Below are 24,669 nucleotides of genomic sequence, written 5' to 3' on the forward strand. Positions count from 1 at the left end.
AGCCATTTTATGGCAGTACGGTAGAAGCAATTGTAAGGCACAACAGGCTGTATCTCAGCAGAACACACACAACGAGGTCTTACCCACACAGTATTTTTTTCAAGAGGGTAAATAATTAAATACACTAGACTAAATAGAATAAAATAGTACATAGATAGATAGATAGATAGATAGATAGATAGATAGATAGATAGATAGATAGATTCAGCTTCTCCTTAAAACACTATCTTTAAAACTCTCCCAGTTTCGAAAAAAATACCTCAATTCATTCATCATTTAAAACGGTAAGCAAAGACTCTGATCACCCTGGTTACCAGTGTGGAAAAATAAACAGTCAACAACAATAATACCCAATCAGTTTTTAAAATACAAAGAAGACACACATAAGATTTCCCTCAGCCAAAAACCATTAACAATTTAAAAAACGAGAAGTACAAATTTATTCAGAGATGAATGTATGCTTTGCATTATACTGTGACTTTTCAGTAATCATGATATAAAGACAGATTTCTATCTGTAGCAAATGACTGGGCCTAGTTTTCCTAACACAAATTAAAAAAAAATAACTTTGATTACATTCATATCAGCATCGTAGATTTCTACTTATGCCTTAAGAGGGGAAAATTGAAGAAAGAAAGAAAGCTATAAGGAGCTTGAGTTTCATTAAAAAAAAAACTAAGATAATTACTAAACCAAACAGCACCCGCCTCCCTTCATTTTGGTGTGGTAGTTTTTGGTCTGAAGAAAGAAGACATTGTTTTCATGCCGCTCTTGTCAACTTTCGCTAAAGCTTTTTGTGCAGCTGACATTTTACTGCTTGCCTGAAAATAAGAAGAAAACATCAGCACAAAGTTTAGGATTCAATTCTTTTCACATACAGGACTCAAATGGTAATTGCACAGAATCCCTCACACATTTTATTCAGAGGGTCATTATAAAAATCACGCCAACCCCAAAGAATTAACTAAAAGTTTTAAACAAATCAGTAAATGATCTGAGAAGCAAATTTGTGTAAAAACATCATTTTTCAGATTACATTGTGGAAAAAAAATCAAATATAAGCATGTTCTTCCTAAACCACGTGACCTCCTGAAAAGATCGATATATAATCTTTAACATTGTTGGCATGATTTTGATAATCATGAAACAAAGCCTGACATAAACACCAGAATAAAATTTCTACTTCAATCTTGATTTATTAATTTGTTAATCAGCACTTATGGTGACTAAACTGAATTAAAATACTTATCAGAGGAAATACCTCACCAAGGCAATAGTAAGCTTGGATAGATAGACTGGCATGCCAAAGATCCAGAAGAAAAGTTGGCTGCATCTTTTGAATGCTATTTAGAAACCTGACAGACTTGGATAGTTATGAGACCTGAGCAAGCTAGCAAGAAGGTGGCTTTATTGTCTCCACTGATTTTAGCTAGCCAAATCTTTGGCTACACATATAGCTAAAATTTGAAATTGTAATTCTCTAGCATTCCTAAGAATGAACCTATTTCCGGCCCTCCCAACAAAATACTATTCTAATCCACACAATTTTTAAAAACAGATTTACACTGATTCTTCACAGACATGTTGTCAAGTAGACAACATGAATGAGAGGCTACTAACACCAACAATTATGCATATCAAAGCAGCCACATGCGTAGGAAATCTGGCTTGTGAGGAATCAATCAGTTCTTTGCAACTCTCAGTTCATTGACTTGGTAGGAGACCAGATTAAGTGGGCAGTCTAGCCAGTGCTTTCAGTTTCTGTGCTACTTTTCATGTCCTCTACTGGTACTTTTATGTGACATTCTGGTTTTATACTAAATCGGTATCACAAGAATATTCCAAGCCCCGCTGATCTCTGTGGGAAACATTGTACTGAGCTGCACTTTCCAAAAATAACCCTTTTAAGATGCTTGCAGAACTAAAACCTGGCACCATTAGAAAAAACACTGAATATATTAATGCCACTATTGCAATGTACTGTGCACATCGCACTAAGGCAACATTTACCCTCCGGCAATGTTCAAATACCAGACTGAGCCAAAAATCAAACAAACTACATTATGATAAAAGGGAATCCTGTAGAAAAGCAATTTAAACCTCTAGAAACCATGCTTTTAAATATTTTTTAAAAATCAGCTCTTTAAAAAGTAGTACTTTTAATTCTCTCTCCCCACTCTTCCTAATATTTTATCTAGCTGTTTTGACAGTTAATCTGTCTACACTATTCTGAAATGCAGAATTCTATCGATGTCTTATAGCTCGCACTTGCTTAAATAGTTGCCCTGTTTCCCTCCCCTTTTTTTTAAAAAAATAGACCATCTTACTATTGGACAAAATATGAGGCAAGAAAACACAAAAATACATACCTTTTTGTTTTTCAGATCACCAGTATTGAATTTAGTATAATCCTCCTCAGCTTCCACGGGACCATCTGACAGCTTCCTTTTCTATAATGTTCAAAGAGTGATTTGTGTCATAAAGCACACATTGGGCTTGTGGACTTCACAGTTAAAGATGCAGGTAAGTACAGAGCGTGCGCGGAGGCTCGGGGAGGGTTAGGGTCTATCGCAAATTCAGGAAGGCCAGAAACGGGCCTGTTCCCAGCTTCCAGAGGACCTCTGGAGCCTGGGGAGGCCATTTTCGCCCTCCCGGAGGCTTGTAGAAAGCCATCGAAGCCCGGGGAGGGCAAACACCCTGTCGTGGTGCAGGAGGCCGATTAGGCCACACCCACCATGCCCACCCAACAACCGGGCAGAGAACCCCTTGCTAAATTTTTGAAGCCCATCCCTGCATACACCATAGGGAAATATGAAGTATCACTGTATGATCTAATCTTTGACGATTAATTAGTAAATCTAAAGCTGAGGTGTGGATTTTGAAAGTGCTGCTATCCTTCTGACATTTGTCAAAAAAAAAAACCTAAATGAGACAGTCATGAAATGACACAACTGGAATTTGGGACTGCGTACTACATTGCCACCTGAAAATACATATCTGCGTAGCCAAAAAATATGCAAAACAGTTTATCCATGAACCATTTCATGGCTTTCAGTTGTTTTTTTCATGAATTCTATGTTTTAGATCTTCTGTTCCAGATAGGGACAGAAACACCATTGTTCCAGGTGTTACATTTTAGCTGCTGTAATTGAAAATTATCTCTTTAATGCCATCTGGTGGTTGTGCAGGTTTATGCATGTTCTGAATTCTATTGTTTCCAATAGCCGAATTATCTAATACGGTTTTATTTTCACACAATTTCAGAATATTTAAATTACTTCAGAGTTTTGCTTCTTCTAATCCTTAGCCAATCCTACATAGATTGGCTGAACTTCTAGGTGCAATTTTGGCTTGAGTTCAAAACAAAACATATTCTTCATTTCTTGAACACTCATATTAGTTTAGGGGTCAGCTTGAATTCCATGAGATACAATGAGACTCATGAGGGAGGCCACACCCTGGACCTTGTTTTTGTCTCTGGCCAGTGGACGAGTGATCTGGGAATAGGGGATCTAGACACTATTCCCCTGTCATGGTCGGATCACTCACTTCTCCGGCTGGACTTCCCTGGTGCTACCCCCCGCCGCGAGGAGGCGGAACTGGAAGGTATTAGATGGTTCCGCCCCAAGCGCCTGATGGAACCGGATAGGTTCCAGACGGAACTTGGGCCACCTCCTGTGGACCTGACCCGCCCCCGAGTAGAGGACCTGGTAGTCGCATGGAATAGTGCGGCTACCGGGGCCCTAGACCGGGTGGCGCCTTTGCGGCCTCTCCTGCGGCGAAGAACCACCCTGGCACCTTGGTTTACCGAGGAGCTAAGGGTGATGAAACGCCACAAGAGACGCCTAGAGAGTCGTTGGAGATCCTCCCGTTCCGAATTTGACCGAGCACAGGCACGAGCCTATTTGAAGACGTACCTTGTGGCACTAAGAGCGGCCAAACGTCAACATTGCGCCGCTCTTATTGCGTCTGCAGATAACCGCCCTGCCGCCCTGTTTCGGGTGACCCGTTCCCTCTTGTTTGAGAGACCACGGGAAGCCCCTCTACAGGGCAGAGCAGAGGAGTTTGGGAATTATCTACAGGACAAAGTCGCTCAAATCCGGATGGGATGGACCCCTTTCAGTGGTTCAGTAGAGACGCCCGTTGCGAGTCTTGAGGGACCGCTTTGGGAGGAGTTTGACTCGGTTGCCATCGAGGATTTGGACAGGTTGCGTGGACGTCTGCGACCCACCACATGTTTATTGGACCCGTGTCCCTCCTGGCTTGTACTGGCATCCTGGGAGGTTACGCGCGACTGGCTCCTGGGCCTGGTGAACGCCTCGTTGGGTGAGGGGTCTCTACCGGCCGCCTTGAAAGAGGCGGTGGTGAGGCCCCTGCTCAAGAAGCCTTCCCTGGACCCAACGGACCTAGTCAATTATCGTCCAGTCTCCAACCTTCCTTTTTTAGCGAAGGTTGTAGAGAGTGTGGTAGCACAGCAGTTCCCACGTCACCTGGAGGAAAATGATTATCTAGACCCGCGCCAGTCCGGCTTCCGACCCGGGCACAGCACGGAGACGGCCTTGGTCGCATTGGTCGATGATCTCTGGAGGGCCAGAGATAGGGGTTGTTCCTCTATCCTGGTCCTATTAGATCTCTCGGCGGCGTTCGATACCATCGACCATGGTATCCTGTTGCACCGGCTAGAGGGGCTGGGAGTCAGAGGCACCGTTTTACGGTGGTTTGGCTCCTACCTCTCTGGTCGGACGCAACGTGTGTTGAGAGGGGAGCAGAGTTCGACCCGGAGGCCACTCACATGTGGAGTGCCACAGGGATCGGTGCTCTCGCCCCTCCTGTTCAACACATATATGAAACCACTGGGCGAGATCATCCGTGGTTTTGGAGTGGGATATCATCTGTATGCTGATGATACTCAGCTATACATTTCCACTCCGAACCACCCCAATGAGGCCGTCGAAATGATGTCCCGGTGCCTGGAGGCCGTACGGGTCTGGATGGATGGCAACCGACTAAAACTCAACCCTTCCAAGACGGAGTGGCTGTGGCTTCCGGCCTCCCGGTTCAACCAGGTGCTTCCATCTCTGGCCATCGGGGGCGTCCAACTAGCCCCCATGGAACAGGTGCGCAATTTGGGCGTCCTCCTGGATACCCGGCTGTCCATGGACAACCATGTAACAGCCGTGGCAAGGGGGGCGTTCCATCAGGTTCGCCTGATGCGCCAATTGCGCCCCTTATTGGACCGGGATGCCCTACGCACAGTCACCCATGCGCTAGTGACGTCTCGCCTGGATTACTGCAATGCTCTCTACATGGGGCTTCCCTTGAGATGCACTCGGAGACTACAGTTGGTCCAGAACGCGGCCGCGCGGGTGATTATGGGGAGGACCAGATACTCCCCTGTAACACCTCTCCTGCGCGAGCTGCACTGGCTGCCTGTGGTCTACCGAGTGCGTTTCAAGGTTTTGATTATGATCTTTAAAGCGCTCCATGGCACAGGGCCTAGTTATATGCAGGATCGCATCCTGCCCCACACATCCCTACGACCAATTCGCTCACACAGAGAGGGACTTCTCCGGGTGCCGTCCGCCAAACAGTGTCGGGGGGCGACACCCAGGAGCAGAGCCTTCTCTGTGATGGGCCCAGCCCTATGGAATGACCTCCCCCGTGACATCAGGATTACTTCCGATCTCCGCTCCTTCCGTGTACAGCTGAAGACCCACCTCTTTCAATTATCCGGCCTGGCTCAATCGCAATCGTAATTTTCCCATTCCTCCAAACTGTTTTTTAAATTGTTCTTAAATATTAATTTTATTGGGTTTTTACAATTGGGGTATTTTAAAGTAGATTTTTAACTGTCTATTGATGTAATTTGTTTCCTCCTCCGTGTATATGTATATGTGTTGTGTATGTATGTACGTTTGGTGTTGTTATGTATTTTATGTTATATGCTCCATTGTACGCCGCCCCGAGTCCTACTTGGAAAGGGAGCGGCTAATAAATCCAAATTTATTATTATTATTATTATTATTATTATTAAAGCTTTTTAAATAATTCAGGTTTTATTCTTGCTTAATTCTCCTAAGGCTTTAGCATTTTCATAATGAGCTCATATTAGATGTCAGGGTAAGACTGAACCTACTGTTTAAACCAAGGGTCTCCAACCTTTGCAACTTTAAGACTTGTGGACTTCAACTTTCAGAATTCCTTAGCCAGCAAACTGGTTGAGGAATTCTGAGAACTGAGGTCCTCAAGTCTTAAAGTTGCCAAGGTTGGAGACCCCTGCTTTAAAGTGTATTTTTACACAAGGATGCCCAGCAGCTGAAAATCTCACTGCTGCCTGATGAAGCAGCTTGCATAACTAACTTGACCTTACCTATATGCTTGAAAAAGCAAAGTCTTTTTATAACAAAGGTAATAAATATTTCAAGAATTATCTTCCACTTCAATAATGAATTCAAAGTAGTTCTTTTACAGCCAGGATTTGTTTTCAGTCCTGCTGTAAAATCAGTGAGCAGCATCTAAACCAAGGGTGGATCTAAATAGGGTTTTCTCAAATATTACTAGATTATGATTACCACCATTTCTGACCAATGGCTACAGAAATGGAGCACAAGGATTTGGAATCCAAGCACCTCTGAATGTCTCAGGGTTGTAAGTTTTGAGAAGCGGCCTGTCTTAAGAAGTCCTTACCTTTGATGCTGGCTCTGTTGGAAGATCTGTACCTTGTGGAAGGCTGGAAGTCAGAAAGATCAAGTTAACTCTAAAGCTATGTGATTACCTCAGGGTATTTATTTCACCTAATCATGTGATTATGAATTCTGCTGTGAGTTTTCCACAGAAATTAATTTACAGAATTATAACGTATTCATCAACAATTGAACAAAATGTGAAAGACTGTGAAGTTTTCCTTGAGTCAAGTTCAACTCCTGGTTACTTTATGGACATGTCCTAATGGTTTTTTTAACAGTACAGCAATACAGAAATGATTTGCCATTGCCTACTACCAAGATGATTCCCCCCCACTATTCCAATCGCGATATTTTCTGACCGTCTTCCATCTTCTAAGTATTAACTAGATTTGACCGAACTAAAGCTTTTTCAAGATCAGCTATGGTCAGCTACCTAACTGGGTAAATATGTTTTTATACACTTACTAACTCATCTCAGTGAAAACAAATGTTAAGAGCATTATTTGAGAACCATTTTTCAGCTATATGGCTATATTTTTCAAAGTCTTCACTATGTATTTAGTGCATCAGTCCTGCACTGAATACTTCAAGCATGTGAACCTTATCCCAAAGATTAAAAAGTAGCAAAGACAAAACATGGGCTAAAACATGGACACACACACACACGCAAACTGGGGTACCCCTTCTTTCCTATACAACTTCCCTCTGGAATTGTGATAGAATATAGAATTTCTAGGAGGGAGGGGATGCATTCCAGAGGAATCAGAGGCAGGTCAGACCGGATATACTGTGTGAGAGAAAGAGGATGAAGACAGCTCCTCCTTCATAGTTCTTAGAGCTTATGCTTGAATGTAGTTAGTAGAGTATTTCAGTTCAGCAAGATTCTGTCTACAGGTGTGGAACAATAAATAACTGTGCTTGGAAGAAGCACCATATGTCGTTCCTGGTTTTGGGGTCTGACAAGGAACTTCAGAAATCAGGCTTCTGCTGTTTTGGGGAATATCCCCACCATTCTATGGAGTCCTGTTTAACCCAATTTGCTTCACTGAACAGTATACTCCCAACTTGGAAAAGTGGACAAGAAAAGCAGCTGTATGGAAGACAGGCAAGGAAATAGGGCAGGCTCCACTACACAGTTGAAGATTGTAAGCGGCAATCGGCTGGGAAGAAGCCTGTGAACATGGCGACGGGCAGCGCTGACGCCGGCAAATTTAAAAAAGCCGAAAAGCCGAAAAGCAAAAAGAGAAAGGAACAAAGGGAAGGAACCCCGGAGAGCCCCCCGAGAGCTACCGGAGGCACCGGAGGGTCATTACCAGCATCGGGGGCACAGGGAGGAACAAGGAAGGAGCAACGGAGTGCCGGAGAGCACCGGAGAGGCACCAAAGACATCGGTGAGGCTCTGGAATTATGGCTGGGGATGATTTGGAGCCTGGAGGCCACTGGAGATCATGGCTTGGGGATATGGACAGGCTTGAGCAGCCTGAGCAGGCACTTGGAGCCATGGACAGGTCTGAGCAGCTGCCCAGCCTAAAACAATCAGGACAAGAAGGCCCCCCCCACCCATTAAGGAATTTCTATTCACCTGGGGCCATTTGAACCATCTTTCTCCCATTTACCATCTTTGCCTCTCCCCACCATTTGCGACACTTGACTACCTCCCATTTCCCCCCCTCCCTCTGAAGTTACCATCTAGTTACCATCTAGACATTATTTACCATCTATTTACCACCTATTACTTACCATCTTCCTCTGAAGTTACCATCCAGACATTACTTACTATTATTTACCATCTAGACTTTAAGACTCTGGTCCTTCATTGAGACCCTAGCCCTGCCGGCTATGACCTATCAACTTTGTTTTATCAGTACCTTACCCTATTGGGACTTTTAATAACGTATTCGAGGTTAGACTTGCTCCGCCTGCGGGAGGCCCCTCTCTCGCAGGCTTGGCCCTTGGCTCTTTCAAGGGCCCGCCTCGAGGACGGGTTCGTGGACCCCGAGAGGTGCAGGAACCGGAAGCTAAGGGGATTTTTAGTAAAATGTTTTTTATCTTTTTTAGGGGGTCCCAGGGTGGGGGGGAGGGTTAATCAGACCGGGAGGAGGGCCAGAGCCGGACAGACAGGTGAGTCCAGGAAGGACGGGGATGCGGTGGAGGGGGGGAATATAAAGGTCACTAAAGCAGAGGGTTGTCCTATTACAACGGTCGCGGGGAGGAGGGGATGCGAGGACAGGATAAGATCCCAAGGTCGGTTGGGAGACCGCGGCTGTTGGTTACGCCCGGTCGCTTGCACCAACCCCTGCAGTCTAGGTGGACAGGTCCTACAGAGCCAGGGCCTGCGGCTGATGCTTTGCAACGCAAGGTCTGTCACCAACAAGGCCCCCCTCATTAATGAGTTGATCTCAGAGGGGGAGCTAGACCTTGCAGGGATAACGGAGACCTGGTTGGGCCACGAGGGTGGTTTACCCCTCGTGGAAATGTGCCCACCGGGTTTCCGTGCATTCCATCAGCCTCGGGCCCTGGGTAGGGGTGGAGGGGTGGCGGTGGTTATGCGGGAATGTTTAGAGCCGAGGGAGTTCACTGTCCCTCAGATACCCGGGTGTGAGTCCCTTGGTGTGAACTGGGGCCCAGGGAGGCAGTGGGGCTTGCTGATTGTATACTTGGCTCCTCGCTATGCATCAGCAGCCCTGCCCGAGCTCCTCGAGCTAATCTCAGCGACGGCAGTTGAGACTCCCAGACTTTTGGTCATGGGGGACTTCAACTTGCCGTCAACGGGAGCGGCTTCCGAGGTGGCTCGGGAGTTCATGGCTTCCATGACGGCCATGGACCTGACCCAATTAGTGCAGGGCCCCACTCACGAAGGGGGCCACACACTGGACCTCATTTTTGTATCTGAACAGTGGACGAGTGATCTGGGAATAGGGGATTTAGTCATCACGCCCCTGTCATGGTCAGACCACTCATCCCTCCGGCTGGACTTCCCTGGCGCTATCCCCCACCGCGAGGAGGCGGAACCAGACTCTATAAACTGGTACCGCCCCAGGCACCTGATGGAATCTGATAGATTCCAGACAGAGCTTGGGCCAATTCCTGTAGCCTTGTCCCGCTCCCGCTCCGAGGACCTGGTGACCGCCTGGAATAGGGCGACGACTGGGGCCTTGGACCGGGTTGCGCCTTTGCAACCTCTCCTGCGGCATCGACCCACCCGGGCTCCTTGGTTTACTGAGGAGCTTAGGGTGATGAAGCGTCACAGGAGACGTCTAGAGAGCAGGTGGAGGTCCTCACGCTCCGAATCTGACCGAACACAGGTAAGAGCCTATTTGCGGACTTACCTTGTGGCAATAAGAGCGGCCAAACGTAGACATTGTGCTGCTCTTATTGCGTCCGCGGATAACCGCCCTGCCGCCCTGTTTAGGGTGACCCGCTCCCTTTTATCGCAGGGGGCGCGGGAGACACCCTTACAGGGTAGAGCAGAGGAGTTTGGAGAATATCTTCAGGACAAAATCGATCAGATCCGGAGCGGGTGGGCCTCCGTCAGTGGACCAGACGAGCTGCCAACAGCGAGTCTTGAGAGACCATTCTGGGAGGAGTTTGACTCTGTTGCCCCCGAGGATTTGGACAGGTTGCGTGGACGGCTGCGACCTACCACATGTTTAACGGACCCGTGCCCCTCCTGGCTGGTACTGGCAGCCTGGGAGGTGACACGAGGCTGGCTCCTGGGCCTGGTGAACGCCTCATTGGGTGAGGGATACTTACCTACCGCCTTGAAAGAGGCGGTGGTGAGACCCTTGCTCAAGAGACCTTCGCTCGACCCAATGGAGCTAGCTAATTATCGTCCAGTCTCCAACCTCCCCTTCGTGGCGAAGGTTGTTGAGAATGTGGTGGCGCAGCAATTTCCACGACACCTAGACGAATCCGACTATCTAGACCCACGCCAGTCCGGCTTCCGACCCGGGCACAGCACTGAGACAGCCTTGGTCGCGTTGGTTGATGATCTCTGGAGGGCCAGAGATAGGGGTTGCTCCTCTATCCTGGTCCTATTAGATCTCTCGGCGGCTTTTGATACCATCGACCATGGTATCCTATTGCGCCGGTTGGAGGGGATGGGAGTCGGAGGCACCGTTTTGCGGTGGTTCGGCTCCTACCTCTCCGACCGGAAGCAATGTGTGTTGACAGGGGGGCAGAGGTCGTCCCTGAGGCCACTCACTTGTGGGGTGCCACAGGGGTCGGTCCTCTCGCCTCTCCTGTTCAATGCATATGTGAAGCCGCTGGGCGAGATCATCCGAGGTTTTGGGGTTGAGTACCACCTTTACGCTGATGATACTCAGCTGTATATTTCAACCCCAAACCACCCCAACGAGGCTGTCGAAGTGATGTCCCGGTGTTTGGAAGCCGTCGGGGTCTGGATGGGGGACAACAGACTCAAACTCAACCCCTCCAAGACTGAGTGGCTGTGGGTACCGGCGCCTCGGTTCAGCCAGCTGACCCCATCGCTGGCCATAGGGGGCGAACAGCTGTCCCCTGTGGAGCGGGCGCGCAATTTGGGCGTCCTCCTCGATGCCCGGCTGTCAATGGAGGACCATGTGGCAGCCGTGGCAAGGGGGGCGTTCCACCAGGTTCGCCTGGTGCGCCAATTGCGCCCCCTACTGGACCGGAGTGCCCTGCGCACGGTCACTCATGCGCTGGTGACGTCTCGCCTGGACTACTGCAATGCCCTCTACATGGGGCTTCCCTTGGGACGCATCCGGAGACTGCAGCTAGTTCAGAACGCAGCCGCGCGGGTTATTATGGGAAGTACTCGTTACTCCCACGTAACACCTCTCCTGCGCGAGCTGCACTGGCTACCTGTGGCCTTTCGGGTGCGTTTCAAGGTACTGATTACCATCTTTAAAGCGCTCCATGGCATAGGACCTAGGTATCTGCAGGATCGCATCCTACCACACACGTCCCTGCGACCTATCCGCTCACACAGAGAGGGGCTCCTCCTGGTGCCGTCTGCTAGGCAATGCCAGCGGGCGACACCTAGGAGTAGATCCTTCTCTGTGATGGGCCCAACCCTCTGGAATGACCTCCCCCCAGACATTCGAACTACCACCGACTTCCGTTCCTTCCGGCAAAAGTTAAAGACTCACCTATTTCAATCAGCTGGCCTGGCACTTTCTTAGTTTTACCTCCCGGGGATTTATTCATTTTAATTGGGTTTGGGGTTTTAATAAGCTTTTAATGTACTATATTTATTATTCTATATACAGTCTTGCAACCTCCTCCACCTACGTATTTAATTATTTAACTGTTTTATGTATGTATTTTATAACGCATTTTAGTGACTGTACACCGCCCCGAGTCCCTTTCGGGAGAAGGGGCGGTCTATAAATACGATTAATAAATAAATAAATAAATAAACTACTTAAGCATGTTTTTCAAACCAGTATTAGTCAATGAAAGCATGTCAAGAAAATTCTTCCTTGAAACAGTTAGTTTGAAAAAAAATAAATTCTCACCTTAAATAATTAGCTAATGTTGCACTTAGCTCTTCGGGAATATACTCTGATATTAAGCCATGAGCATAACAAATATAATCTTCTGAAAAATAAATGAAATAGATATTGCATGTTATTCATCTTATTTAGCAGCCTGGGGTCCCAAATGTGCTAATTCTATTCATCTCCCCCCCCCCTCTTTATCAGCTCCTCCTAGTTGTTGGAAAAACAAACAAACCAAAACACAAATGATTTTGCTAGGGTCCCTTTCTGGCAATGATTAAAAAGAGAAGTAAAACCCAAAAGTAAGTTCCACAAATCAAAGTCCATGAAGGCAAAGCAGTATATTTTACTTTAAAAAGCTTTCTTCAACAAATGTAGTTACCTTACCTTCTGTGCCACTGTTGGCCTGATTGTTGCTGATAAAAGTAGCAGCCTGTACTTTTCCACCAACAGGTATGTTATTTTCTTTCAATACTTTCACCAGTTGGTTAACCTAGCAAAAGCCACAAAATAGTATCACCATAATCAAAGTTTGAAGCCACACACTGAAATCCATTAATTTTTTTTCATAGCAAATGTCATCTTTGTCATAGGGATAGGAAGCATAGACACTTATCAAAATGGTATCTGTTCAGGCAATGATATTTTTTTAAAGAATAAAATATTCCTATTAAAGTTGTTCAGCAGAAGACTTTGAAGAATTATACTCATAGTACACATTACTGTTAGAATCACTGCATTAAGAAAGGTAGCTGTAGAACTCAACTAAATAAACATTTTAGTAAGTGATTAATGCACATTAAGTTGCAATATCAAAATCATTTTCCCCTAATGTAACAAAATTGTTCCATAGAAATCAAACCATGGTAGGAAGAATAAAGCTAGCACAATTATGCTAATATCAGCCATTTCTCTGCAACTGCTTTCCTGAAACTGTACAAAAAACTTTTTTTTTTTAAAAAAAGTAAGAGTTGTGTTACAGGACCCATGCCTATTGCTTTTTAGACTATTACTAAATTGAACTAAATAATGTATTATATTATAGATTAAAAAGTGGATGTATTTGTAAATATTTACTGAAACCACTATGGGGCATTCTGTCCAATTTAATTCAATCATTGTGTTCTAAAAAGCTTTACCATTTTTTTCAGATTCCCTAAAGTCGCCAATATTGAAACAACTATAAAACTCTGAAACTGATGACATGTGGATCCGAGTCCTTGGTATGATATTTTATAAATATACAGTCTAATGCTAAGTTAGAACTTTTTGAAAGGCAAAAAAATAAGTCCCAAGAAGCAAGATCAGCCCTCAGTCAAGAACTGCAGTCAAATAAAAACCATATATGAAATGGCCAGCATTTTCTCTATACAAAGAAAGAAAATATGTCTTAAAATCAATTTTTTACATAATTGTGTTTTCCAGTTATAACTATTACATATTTTCTTTATATTTCAATATTGTATTATGCAATCGACATGTCATTGAAGAAAGAAATGCTATACTTAATATTAAAATGGGTGATAAGAGAAAAAATATACCTTTTTATTTAACCATGTCAGTGTTTTCTTCTCACTGTATCTAAAAAATTTCTTACCACCTATTTCTGAGAATAAAGAGAAAGAGAAATAATGAAAATATATTTAGTCTGTGCATTAATGTAATTGAGACAAAATACAAATGTATTTCAGTATCTGGAGAAGTTTATCAACATCACTGAATATTTTGGAGGTGATGCATACACACCTTGAATATACACACACTTAATTAATACTAAATCCAAACCATAGTCTAGTCAATTTATCTGAGTGTTATCTAAAACACTTTTCTTTTGTGAATAGTGCCTTTCTGCTGTGTTGTATTACAATTTACAGTATCCTCAGAATAGTTGTGTTAATAGGGGGCAGAAATGATGAGAGCTGAGGAAACCAGGACATTTCACTACAACTGGTAGCAGCCCTATAGAGCAGTATTTCTCAAACTTGGCAACATTAAGACGTGTGGATTTCAACTCCCAAAATTCCTCAACAAGACATTCTAGCTAGAGAATTCTGGGAGTTGAAGTCCGCACACCTCAGTGTTGCCAAGTTTGAGAAACACTGCTTAAGAGATTCAGAACCATGTTTTCACAATCTTGCAGGGGCTCTGGCACTGAGTTTGATACCTCTTTTTATTACCATATTTTTTGGAGTATAAGACACACCGGAGTATAAAACGCACCCAGATTTTGAAGAGGCAAATTTTAAGAAAAGGTTTTTGCACTCTGCATAATTCCCCCAAATGCCCATTTTTTGTGAAAACAGGCCTGTTCTTTTGTCAAAAAAAGGGCGTGCATAGCCTTTAGGAGGCTTATAGAGTGCTTCTGGGGACTGGGGTGGCAAAAATGAGCAAAAAATGGTCTGTTTTTTGCTCATTTTTGCCCTCCCCAGCCCCCAGGAGCACTCTGGAAGCCTCCTAAAGGCTATGCACGGTCACTTTGCAAAGGGGGCAGGATTTCGGGAGGCAAAATATGCTGTACTCAGTGTATAAGACACAGCCAGATTTTCACCCTCTTTTTTGAGGGAAAAAGGTGCGTCTTATACTCCAAAAAATATGGTAGATACAGTTAGAGCAAATGCTTATATATTTATAGAGAACATTTCAAGAAATATGAATAGCATGGGCTGGATCTTGAAGTTGCCTCCTAAAAATAGATGAGCTCCTTTCGTCCATAGAAAGCTTCTTATTTAGTAGCACACTGGACAGGCAGCAATTTTTGCAGACTGCCTACAAAAACTACCAGATGCCCTGCCCTATTCCCTAATTCCTATACAGGTAGTTCTCATAGTTTGCAGTTATGACAGTAATGAAAAAGTAACTTTTTCAAAAGAAAGGAGGTAGGGTGGGGGAGGAGAGAGGGAGAAGAAAGTGATGGATAAGGTACAAATATGGCGTATGGAGAGCAAAAGAGCCCATTATTGTTTTGGGGAGTTGATGGTAAGATGAATTGATGCAAACATTTAATAATACAATACGATGTTGGCTATGTAATAGCATACATGTGGTCATACGTTATGAAAATGAAAAAATAAAAAAACTTTATATATAAAAAAGAAAGAAAAGAAAAAGTAACTTTGCAATCCATCTTTGCGTTCACAACCTTCAGAGATTGTAAAGCAAAGAAAAGCTGAAGTAAGATCAGTCAGTTTTAATTAGTGACCACTTTGCTTAATGACTGAGTTGCTGATCCCAACTGTAGTTGCTAAACAAGGACTACCTGTAATCCTTTAAGGCCTCCCCGCCCCAGCATAGGAGATGGAATTATGAATTAGGGTTAGGGGAATTAGGAGCGTATTGGCTCTGACCAGGAGGACTATTCAAATAGAACTCTTCTCTAGTAGCACTTCAAGTGACAGAAACCTGGATATAAACTCTAGGTCAGCAACCTCAATAGTTTCTTATTTAGGGATCTCTTTGGATTCACACAGGACACTAGATTTAGTCTATCTCATTTCTTTTGCTCCTGCATGAATGGTTTGTGGGGGCTCCTAAGACGGCTGGCTATGTCAACTGGCCTAACCTAAGTAACAGCTAAAGTTTGCAGGTCTACATTAATTACCGTAATAATATTTTCGCTTGTTTTGTACCTCTTTGCTCAGCTATGTGGTGAATTGATTGTGAAGTACTTGTGCAATGTAGCAATTGTATGCTGGAAGAAAATTCTTCATCCACCAAAACCTGATCCAGTGGCTGAAACTTTCCCTGCTGAGGGTGAGGCAGAGGAACAATCAGTTTAAAAAAATAAAATAAAAGTATTAATTCAAATAGTTCTTAACCAAAACATGGCTCCCAAAAAGTTTAATGGAAGTTTTTTTTTCCCAAATAAGATTATCTTACTGCTGAGCCAAATGTTCTAATACATAAGAAAGCAATAGAGCATTAAATATAATTACCGAAATGGTTCTTGAGACATTTAGAAATGATAGATATTTTGGAGGGAGGGGGGCAGAGATACATAATGTAATGTCATCTTTCTGAAATATTTTAGTTGCCTACCTCTTTCTCTGCTTTCATGAGGTAAAAAAGCACAAGAAACAAAGGGTCCATTGGTGTAGCAAAAAATAGACGTCCATCTGAAGGTGGAAAAATAAATATTATTCTAAAAGGAACTCTATCCACAATCCAGACTGCTTCCATATAAGTTAGGGACAAAAGCTACAATGATTCAGCATCAAAGTCAAAAACATACAATCTATTCTTGACAATTTAAATTTGGACTTTAAAGTTTTTAAAAGGGTAAATATATTATAAATAGGAAATATGTTGTACATCCAAATTACAAATATCTGTTGGTTTCCACACATATACAAGATACGTAAAGGAAAATAAAAATAATAGGACTATATGCTATGCTACATCAAATACAGTTTCAAAATGTATTACCTTTCTAAGAACATCATGCAAACCAGGATAAGATGCAGCTGGTTTAAAGAGCTGCAGGCCATGGCTCAACCTGCTCTGAGCCATTTTTTAAATCAAATTTGAAGTGTCCATAGCACCCTACTCAAATTTCATAAAAACCTCTATACTTTTGTTAAAATAACTGCTGTATTAGTAAAAAAATTTACCTGCAGGGCAAAACTGGATCTCATGTGACTCAAAGTGAGAAGAAATAAATTGGATATTGTGATTCAGGTAAGTATAGTCTGCTAAAAATTTCTCCAGAATTGCCCTATTTGGTCATAGTAATTTTCCACTTGTTTTAAAAAATTGAGATCATGGATGAATAACTTGATTTATTCGCCCCACCAAACCCAAGACCTGAGTCTAAGTAGAATAACTTGCCCAATACAGAGTAACAAATAAGGCCATAATTCTATCTTCTGTCTATCTAACCTCAAGAGAAATGAGATTTAAGGAAAAAGTCAATATCTCTCTCCCAGGTGCTACCAGAGAAAACGGATCACTGAAAAATGTAAAGTGTAATCCCTTCTCTGACCTCAACCTTTTCTCAAAACATGACCGAAATGAAGACATGGAGGAAAAGGGATATCAAAAAACCTGGCTTCATTCTCCCCTACCAGACATAAAGATTACACCAGATCCAGAGGTGGATAGTGATACCTTCAAATCACTGCAAAGAGATCATCTTAACATTTGATACAAGTCATGATGATTCAATGAAATAAATGCAATTTTGTTGGAACACCCCAATTGCTACTTCTATGAGGGGTGGAAGAAATAAGAAGTTGTAATATGAATAACTTCAAAGTAGAGAAAATATTTTAAGAAGTGCAATTGAGACTTAAAGACTTGCAAGAGAAGTGGAGAGTATACGGAACTCCAGGAATGTTACATTAAACTACAACTCCCAGCCTCTCCCATCAATGACAATACATCCAGAAAGCCAGATTTCCCAGCCTTGCCTTATAGCATTATCTCAGATAGATCTATTTGCTGTTCAGCTTTCCACTTACCATACTGAACTTCTTGACTAATAAACCATGAGCGGTATTCTTCATGAAAAGCTTTTATTTCAAATATCTGGCATGCATCACTACCAAATAAATAAAGGGCAGCTTGTCCTGTTAAGAAAGAAACCACTATCACATTACGGTTTTGCTGTGCAATATTTTTCCGAGGCTCATCTGACAAAAAAAAAAAACAATTGTAATTTTACAGAAAAACATTTACGTATGTATGAGTTGTAAGCAAAAGAAAAGTTAGCAAATGGACAAAAGGCTAAAAAGGAATAGGAGGAAATGATTCATACTATTCCACTATTAAATAATCAAACAACAATTGAGTATGGTTATCTTGTATACCATAGCATGTCAGCTTTTAAAGTTTCAGCTGACAAAAGGATAATAGTAACCATTATGAGGACAAGACTATTACTACACAGGGAAATAAAACAGATCAGATGGTATTAAGCAAGTAATATTCTACAGTGTGAGCCTTGCCTGTATTTGGATGTGGCAGTCTTGTAAACAAAGGTCCAGCACCCGGCTTCTTTGGGAGATCTGTTGCAGTTTCTGAAAAAGGGAGAATACTAGAATGTGACACCCATAGAGAAATTATAACAACACCTTTAAAACCGTGATTGTAAATATAGGACTAGTCAGTTCTGGGGGATATAAATTCTTCTCCCAAGAACCAAAGAAATCTTCCTTTTGTCCTTTTCAAACTTGAAAAGAGTTTATTGGCTGAACCCTACCTCTTGAAGGCAGCCTTCTTATAAATAAGGCTGGAAGGAAAAGCCCAGACGTTGTTTTTCCTAAACCATTGATGTTCATGGGCATGGAAGTAAGATGGCCAAGCCACTTCACTTTATCCTGATGTCATAGTCTGATTCAGAAGACAGCTGGGCTTGCCTGGATCCCACCGATGCATAGAGCCTTTTGTGGTCTCTCTGAGCTTGGTTGCTTGCAAATGTTTCATTACTCAATTAGGTGACATCAGTGCCACAATTTCAGATTAAAAATAGAAGAAATACAATATTTGGAGCATGACTGTTTTCAAACTTGCTATCAGGTTCCTTCTTTGTTTCTAAGCCAGTGTTATTCAAACTTGACAACTTTATGATATGTGAACTTCAACTCTCAGAACTACGCAGCCCAGCATGTTCTGGGAATTAAAGTTCATTTGCCTTAAAGTTACCAAATTTGGTCTAGACTGATGCTGAAATGAGACCACATGGATTCAGTGCCTGGTTTAACTGGCTAGAACATAAACTTGAGGGGAGATTGTATGAAGCATCAAGCTTCTTTGACCTATGTATGCTTGCCTAATAAGCGTGGAAGAGATGAATCAAGGGAAGAGGGCACCAATCACTGCTACTTACACTTAGAAACCACTTAGTAGGTTAAATCCCACCAAACAATTGGATGAAACAACTCCACACCAGCTAAGGAATTCTGGGATTTGAAGTCCAAACACCTTAGAAGTTAGTAAGTTTGAGAAACACTGTTCTAAACTAAGCAATATCAGGCCTGGATGGGAGACCACAGCATCGACCGGGCCAGCGGTCACCAACGGGTGGTCCATGGACCACTGGTGGTTCGCAAGAAAATTTTGGTGGTCCACAGAAAAATTATTTGCATTTTTGATATTGCACTAAATACTATTTATCTTTTTTAAAAAAATTCATATTAGCAGTCCAAGATTTAAAATTATGAATTTAGTGGTCCCTGAGGTCCGAAAGGTTGGTGACCCCTGGACTGGGCAATCAAAACAATAACATACCATGAGGGAGCAATAGCAGACCCCCCTCCTGCATTTTAGCCCTATGCAAATGCACCCATCAAGTCAGAATCAGAATAGAGCTGGAAGGGATCTTGGAGGTCTTCTAGTCCAGCCCCCTGCTCAGGCAGGAAACCCATACCATTTATGACACGTGACTATCCAGTCTCTTCTTAAAAACCTCCAGTGATGAAGCACCCACGCTTTCTGAAGGCAAAGCTGCTCACTGTTAGGAAGTTTCTCCTTAGTTCCATGTTGCTTCTCTCCTTGATTCATTTCCATCCATTGCTTCTTGCCCTGCTCTTCTGGGAAGTCCCAGAAATTGAATTGAAGACAGGTTCGTTTTACATTGGACCAGCCCACCTCTTCTGGAGGGCAGGTTCGGGATCGTTGTCGGGCCGTAGGAAGGAAGAGATCGCAAACGGGGAAGGCTAACCCAAAGCTCAGCACCATTCACACAACCACCGACCGGGCTGCTTCCAGGCTACATAATAAAAAGCTCAATCTCTTGAATGCAGCCCGCAATTAGCCCTCCCGCGTGCACGGAAGGGAGCCGCTTCTTTTAACACTCCAGGATCGGCTGGCTCTGGGGCAACGTTACCTGGGAGAACCACCACCCATTGACGACTGCTGCCACCGCCGCTTTTTTCTGCCCGAGCCGCTGGCGCTTTCGCCTTCCCGCCCGGCATCTCGCTTCTGTTAAGAGCCGCAGCCTCCCTCCGGTCTTTCCTTACTAACCACAGAGGTATTAAGGGTTAGAGTGGCGGGCGCCGCTTAGCTTGCGAGTCAGGTTTGAAAAATATCCTCACTGCTGCTCGCAAACCAGCCACAGGCAGCTGCCTTCCTGCGTGGGAAGCCGAGGGTAGAAGCGGATGCTCTGGGGCTGCAGTGCAACTACCCCGAACGCTTCCTAACTGTCTCAAATATATCGGGATTGTAATGTTTTTGGCGTGGGCCTGGATGAAAAATGAAGGAAAAGAAAGCGAAAAAGAATCATAGACCTGATTTGCAAGTATCTGTGAAATACAGGTAGTCCTCGACTTATAACAGTCCATTTAGTGACCATTTGAAGTTACAATGGCACTGAAAAAAGTAACTGTTCACTTAACAACGTGCTATTAATTTAACAATCTCAGTGTTTACAATATCTACGAGCCAGAGCCAATAAAACTTGCTCCCCCCTGACTCTCAACCAAGTTAATAACTATGGATTGAGGATGGCTTCCTATTTTTATACCCTAACCATTCCCAAGTATAGAAGAGCTTTTTCCCTAGCTCGCTTCAATGTCTTGCCCTCAGCACTTCTGGATGGTCGTTTCAAGAGGCTCCCAATTAATGAGCGGCTGTGCCCTTGTGACAGAGCCAAGGTTGAGACAACGGAGCATGTCCTTCTATTTTGCCCTATGTATAGCGCGGACAGATCTAGGTTACTGTCTCTTCCTGAAATCGTCCCTTCTGGACCTGATGGCTGTGATTTGTTCGTGATTTGCTTCCTATTTTTATACCCTAACCATTCCCAAGCCTTGGGGATGTTTCCTCGTACATCACCTCTCAGGTTTCCGGGTTTTTCTTGAGAGCTGTGACCATTAGAGGAGAGAGCTGTAACCTCCCTTAGTTGGGCTTTTGGTGACTGGCTGCTGTGTTTCTTGTAGTGGTCGTGTTTTGGTCTGTGACTGTAAATAAAGTATTAAAAAAAGTATCTCAGTGATTCACTTAACAATTGTGGCAAGTAAAGACGTAAAATGGAGCAAAACTTACTTAACAACTTAATGTTGCTCTCCTTTAGCAACATACATTTTGGGCTCAATTGTGATAATAGGTTGAGGACTAACTGTACTTAAAAGTGTTGTGTATAAACTTTAAAACTTAAACATTGTGTATGTGTAAGTGTGCATCACTGCTGCAGTTGATTCTGCAGACCTTTCCTCTTCAGCTTTGAAACTTTCTAACATCAGATAGGCCTGCAGGTCACTCTTTTGCTCACTCTTCTCTTTTTGTAATATGATCACAGAATTATGCCAAGTCAGTCTATCGTAATAGGCGGCTTTATTGGGATTTGTGTTAGCTGGAAAAAGAAACAGCTGAAATCAAAAGAAATTGAACATTTTAAAAATCATTTTTTACCTGCAAGGAAAACTGTCCTAGATTTTGCCTATTTTTGCATTTTTATCCTACCTTTGGTCTATGAGTTCAAGGTGGCCCAGGTGGACGGTCTTCCTCTTTTTATCTTTAGACCAACAATGTTATGATAGAGATAGGGTAGTATGAGCAAAAGTGACTTTCCCAAAGTTATCCACTGAGAATACAGTGGTGGCTCAAGGCACCATGAGGCATTTTGAAAGCTGGTCCACACATTTTTTAAATTGTCGAGTTTGAAAAGCACTGACATCCAGGTTGCTCTCTATTGTTTTACATGGGCCATGGCTGCTTTTAGGGAATGAAGGAAGAAAAAATAGTAAAGGTTTATCTTAATAGTTCTTTGCTGCCATTTTTCTTGCCAGGAAAAGTAAGTGGATAGAGAGTTCTGGGAATTGGATTAACTGAAAGCAGATCATTGGTCAACCAGGTTTTACAATGCATGGACCACCAAAAAAAAAAACCTATTAAAATTGAGGTATTGTTATCACTGTGCTTTAGAGCCATAATGTACAATGTCTTTGGATCATAAAAATGATGGGCTGTAAGATCTAAAAGAACATTTCTTCAGACCATATGGAGGTTATTTATATGAAACATTTTATTTTCATCTTCAGCCATGAATTTTACAGAGCAGTAAAAATAAATGAATATATCTACAGTAGCTATTTTAGATGTTGGAGGATGGCTAAGCAGATCAGCCCAAAGTAGGCATCCCTGCATGATGATTAGTTTAGATCCGTGATGGCGAACCTATGGCACGCGTGCCACAAGTGGCACATGGAGCCATTTGTCAGGGCACTCGAGGCGCTGCCCTGTCAGCTAACCAGCGCGCATGCGCGTGCTGGCCAGCTTAGTTCACCTTTTTAAAAGCTATTTTTCGCCTTCCCCAGGCTCCAGACGCTTTATTAGGAGCCTGGGGAGGGCGAAAAGAGCCTCCCCACCCGGAGGTTTCAGGGACCGTCCCTGAAGCCTTCGGAGTGCTTAAAACCACCCTCCGAGCAAACTGGAAGTGACTTCCGGGTTGCTCGGAGGGTGGTTTTAAGCATTCCGAAGGCTTCGGGGACCATCCGAGGCTTCCCTGATGCCTTCGAAGTGCTTAAAACGACCCTCCGAGCAACCTGGAAGTCACTTCCGGGTTGCTCGGAGGGTGGTTTTAAGCACTCCGAAGGCTTCAGGGAAGCCTCTGGACAGTCCCTGAAGCCTCCGGAGGGCCTCCGGGGGGGTCAGGGGAGGCTCTTTTCACCCTCCCCAGGCTCCTATAAAGCCCCTGGAGCATGTGGAGGGCAAAAAAAATGTAAAAATGGGGGGGTCGCACGTTTTGCGCGCATGCGCACTGGGGGGTCTCACGTTGCATTATGGGTGCAGCATGCCTGCACTCGACCCCCGTGCGCTCCCCCCATTTGTGGCACGCGAGCCAAAAAAGGTTCGCCATCACTGGTTTAGATTAAGAGGTATCCCATATACAAAAGTGTAACAAAAGCTTCAATTCTGAACTGAAGAAGCTTCTTGGATGAAGCATTTTCAAGAGAAAAAAAAACCAAGAAAGGCTGGTTGCTTTTTGAAAACACCCTAAGGACAATTCTGTTGCTGCCATCTCATGGCTAAATTATAGGACTTCAGCTCCTAACTAGTGCCACTTCAAGAAAGAAATCACATGACTGCAATTTCCCCCCTTATTGTTGTATGCTGCTATCAAAAGCAAGGATTTGGAGGGACCAACTTTGAAATTTATCATATACGTGATACATGTGCATAGATGATACACATACACATAGAACTGATATTACTGTTAAGAAGCCTCTTCTAATATCTGTGAAAACATCAGAACTAAATATGTTTCCTATTGAGTAGTATAAAAAATTTATAGAACATTTGGGAAAAATAATTTGTCAAATATATGAAGAGATGTTTGATCAGGGAATTTTATCACCAGCATTTAACCAGGCTTATACTAGTTATATTAAAAGCAGGTAAAGATCATATTTAATATGCAAATTATTTTTCTTTAGAACTCTGGATTTTGTGATGTCTCTTTACTTACCAAGTTTTGGGAGAAAATATTGGATTATATAAATATAATTATGCACAAAAAGAAACCTTTTCAGGTATTTTTTGAACTACATACCTAGTACATTGAAATTGATAACTGAACAAAGTAAATGGATTATCTATGCCTTTACTATAGTCAAAAAACTGATATTGCAGTATTGGAAAGATGTATGGCTCCTTTCATTCAATTGATTGAAGACATGATTGTATTTACCACCTATGAGCAGATTACCTGTAGACCTAGACTTCGCATGGACAAATATAATGAAATATGGGACTGTATTTATACAAAATGCAATATGTTAATAAAATATAATTATATAAATGTATTACACACACTTGGATTGTATATAGAATTGTAATTATTTACCGTTAAAATGATACATTATACCTTTTCTTTTGTTGCATTTTCCCCCCTTTTAAGAAATGTTTTTCCCTTTTCTTTGACAATGCAAGAATCTGTGCATTTGACAATGCATGTATCTTTGTGGGTGTGTCCCCCCCGTTTCTCTGTCATTATTATAAAAGCAACAAAAGAACAAGTAACAATTTAAAAAAGAAGCCACTCCCAATATCATTCAGAATCTGCTTTTCCACAAAATAAACCCATCATTCTTGGCCCTGCACTCTGGAACAATGGACCTTGATTTTCTTCTTCGAGACAACTTTTCAGATTATTTAAAGTGCTTTCACATACATTTGTTCAAAGGACTTAATTTCTAATCTGCTGATCATCCATGTAGCCCTTCTTTGAAACCGTTCGTTTCATTGTTCTCTGGTACATTTGATTCAGGTAAGCGAAGAAACGACTCTTCCTTTTTTGAGCAGCAACGGATCGTACACTGTATACTTCTTTTTTTTACCTATCACAAAGCCAGGTAAATAATGGACCCACTCCCAAATTCTGCTTCAAATTGGGGAATTAATGCTGGTGGCGGAAAAAGCATGATTCTTTCCAAGTCATCTACAAAAAAAAATTCTCCGTGTATCCCAGTTTAAGAATATAGGTACATCGCAGGAAACCCCTCCCACTCTCACATTGTAGTAGGTGGTTAATCGGAACCGGAAATCGTGGTAGCGTGGACGCCTATGTA

The 24,669-nt window shown here is 43.0% G+C and overlaps 1 protein-coding gene across 1 annotated transcript; it reads right to left on the reverse strand.

The window, feature by feature from the left end:
* Positions 1 to 416: 416 nt before the first annotated feature.
* Positions 417 to 20,129, reverse strand: RNASEH2B (ribonuclease H2 subunit B). The gene is made up of 11 exons (XM_081944938.1): positions 19,989 to 20,129; positions 18,109 to 18,180; positions 17,623 to 17,730; positions 16,202 to 16,278; positions 15,793 to 15,910; positions 13,708 to 13,772; positions 12,554 to 12,659; positions 12,185 to 12,266; positions 6,688 to 6,730; positions 2,370 to 2,450; positions 417 to 821 (listed from the first exon to the last, which is right to left on the reverse strand). The coding sequence occupies exons 1-11, from the start codon at positions 20,074 to 20,076 to the stop codon at positions 714 to 716; spliced, it is 948 nt and encodes a 315-aa protein (XP_081801064.1). The 5' UTR covers positions 20,077 to 20,129; the 3' UTR covers positions 417 to 713.
* Between the last annotated feature and the right edge of the window lie 4,540 nt (positions 20,130 to 24,669).

Source organism: Natrix helvetica, assembly GCF_964273705.1.
Source record: "Natrix helvetica genome assembly, chromosome: 2".
Taxonomy (NCBI): Eukaryota; Metazoa; Chordata; class Lepidosauria; order Squamata; family Natricidae; genus Natrix; species Natrix helvetica.